A 2,724-nucleotide genomic window follows, 5' to 3' on the forward strand; every position below is an offset into this window, starting at 1 on the left:
TGGGATTACAGGTGCCTGCCACCATGCCTGACTAATTTTTGTATTTTTTGTAGAGATGGGGTTTCACCCTGTTGGCCAGACTGGTCTTGAACTCATGACCTCAAGTGAACCTCCCGCCTCGGCCTCCCAAAGTGCTGGGATTACATGCATGAGCCACTGTGCCTGGCCTCAAACAACTTACTTTAAACTCTATAGACATACCAGCATCTTGTGCTTAGGTTCATAGCTGTGCAAGATGCCTTTCCCTATTTTATTCAACTTGTAATAGTGCTGTCAATATCTCTTAGGACTTAAAATGTTCAAGCCTCCAAGAAAGACTGTTAACTGTTACTGCACTGTCAACAGACATGTGCCAACAAAATGAAGTTAAAAGCTAAGGCTTATCTCCCCATACCAGTTTTTCACATTTCATCTCACCCTCTTCTTCCCTCCCCACTGCCTCATCCAGAATATAATATACTATGGTAAGAAAAGTAGGGAGAAAAACACTATCTCAACAAAATAACATCTTGCGTTGGTTATTAAAAATCCTGAATACTCAATGTAGGGATATATGAAATACAGACAGCATCATGAGAGAAATTTGGCACAAGTAACTAATACTATTGTGAATTTTCTATGAAAATGTACGCTATAATCCAAAAATAAATAACTGCAATTATTTTGTACTTTTTGCATTTTTATAAAAATTAGAAATATTTTCATACCTTTGTTTATGTCAATGAGTTGTTTCTTTTTCTTCTGGCGTTCTAACTTTTCTTGTTCAGCTTTCTCTTTCGCAAGTTTTGCCCTCCTGGTCTTCTCTTCCATTTCTCTTCTCTTATTGTTTTCTCTCACTGCTTCCTATACATATAAACAAAGTTAAACAAAAACCTTTCTATTACTTATATAATGGAGAAGTTTTACAGTTTTAAATTTGTATCAATATGCAGAGATGGGAAGGTATTACAGCAGCCGGAAGGTGCATACATATACTTTTGAGAGAGACAATTAATTGTAAAATGTCTGTTCTTGAAAAAAGATTCAGAAATAACTCAGTCTTCAATTGCCATTATCTAGGGTGCCAGAAAATTAAGGACATCAATGTTACAGATTTAACAATAAATACGCTTTATCTATTGTTAAAATATGAACTAGTTTGACACATGAGAAGACATAGTAAGGAAATATGACTCAGCAAGTATTTTATCCCCTTTATTGGATACTTTGCTGTTATCTGCAAAATTGAGATTAATAAAAAAACTACCTTCTAGGATTTTTGTGAGGAAAAATGATACGAACATAAAGTGCTTAGAATAGATCCTGATATATTATAATCAAGGAATTTTAGTCTATGATGATGATGGTGGTGGTCCTGGTGCTGGTGATAATGATTACATCTAATCATGCAGGGCATGAAACAGCAGTATTATCACAGAAAAGAAATACCTTTAAATATGACAGCTTTTTACATGCCAAAATATTTAGAAATGCTGAAACATATTTCAAGCTATCATCTGTTTGATTTTGGATAGATTATTTGTGGAACATAGGCGAATGAGTACATTCCAGCAGATGGTATTAGAGAAAGCTGAATTAATATGATCAGCTGGAATATCAACTTCCTTTGAGTTCAGATAAATCACGAATGCAGAGACATATCAACTACAAGTTCCTTCCATCAAGTTGCTCTGTTTCTTTTATGATTGATTAAAAATACTTCATAGCATGTACAAACTATTTCACAAAAACTATTTTGTTCCAGAAACCCTAAAGAAAAAGACTCAATAACAAGAATACATCTACAAGGCTTTGCCTGGAGGGGTTTACATGGAAATAATTTTTTTCTTTATGTTAAAAGACACGGTAGTTTAAAATAGCCTTAAAAACACTTTCAAAATTCTCCTGACGTGCAAGAATTGATTTCTTCCTAAGAAATCTAAATTATTTTACCTTCACTGGTACCTCCCCTTTCTCCCGTCATTGTTTTTGTGCTCTTAGACTCCATAGCAATAGGCTAGGAGCACAAAGGCACCTGGCTATTGCAGACGAACTCAAAGACTACCACTTAAAAATAAACTGGCATACTAGAATCATAATTTTAAAGCAGGGTTTCTCAACCTCAGCACTACTGTCACTTCAGGCTAGATAATTCTTTGGTAGGAGCTGTCCTGTGCATTGTGGGATGTTTAGCAGCATCCCTGGCCTCTACCTGCCAGATGCCAGTGTGATCCCACTCCAGTTGTGATAACCAGAAATGTTTCCAGAAATTGCCAAATGTTACATGGAGGAAAAACTTGCCCCAGGCTGAGAACTACTCATGTAAGGGATTTTATAAAGATAATTTATTCACAAAAAATTAGCATCCACTCTGTTAAACCAAGCTTCCTTTTACAGATGTGGAAACTGAATTCTGAATGAGTTTAAGTACTTGGCTAAGGTCACACATTTATGTAATTACAAGGCTGGAAGGGAACACTGGTTTAGTGTTTGTTTTATTGTACAAGGAAGAAAAGAAAATGTGGATGTAACATCAAAAGCGTAAGTAACAACAAAAAATAGATAAATAAGGCTTCATCAAAATTAAAAACTTTTGGCCATCAATAAGTACTGTCAAGGAAATTAAGAGACAACCCAGAATGGTAGGAAATATTTGCAAATCATGTATCTGATAAGAATATATAAGAAGGGCCAGGCGCGGTGGCTCACGCCTGTAATCCCAGCACTTTGGGAGGCTGAGGTGGG

The 2,724-nt window shown here is 35.8% G+C and overlaps 1 protein-coding gene across 4 annotated transcripts in view; it reads right to left on the reverse strand.

Annotated features, from left to right (window-relative positions):
* Positions 1 to 2,724, reverse strand: part of DIAPH2 (diaphanous-related formin 2) — a 964,164-nt gene that overhangs the window by 224,574 nt on the left and 736,866 nt on the right. For all 4 annotated transcript variants that reach the window (XM_011987565.1, XM_011987563.1, XM_011987566.1 and 1 more), the window contains one exon: positions 708 to 843. In XM_011987565.1, the coding sequence (XP_011842955.1) occupies positions 708 to 843 (136 nt within the window). The remainder of the gene's footprint in view (positions 1 to 707; positions 844 to 2,724) is intronic.

The sequence above is a fragment of the Mandrillus leucophaeus genome, unplaced genomic scaffold (assembly GCF_000951045.1).
Source record: "Mandrillus leucophaeus isolate KB7577 unplaced genomic scaffold, Mleu.le_1.0 Scaffold311, whole genome shotgun sequence".
Classification (NCBI taxonomy): Eukaryota; Metazoa; Chordata; class Mammalia; order Primates; family Cercopithecidae; genus Mandrillus; species Mandrillus leucophaeus.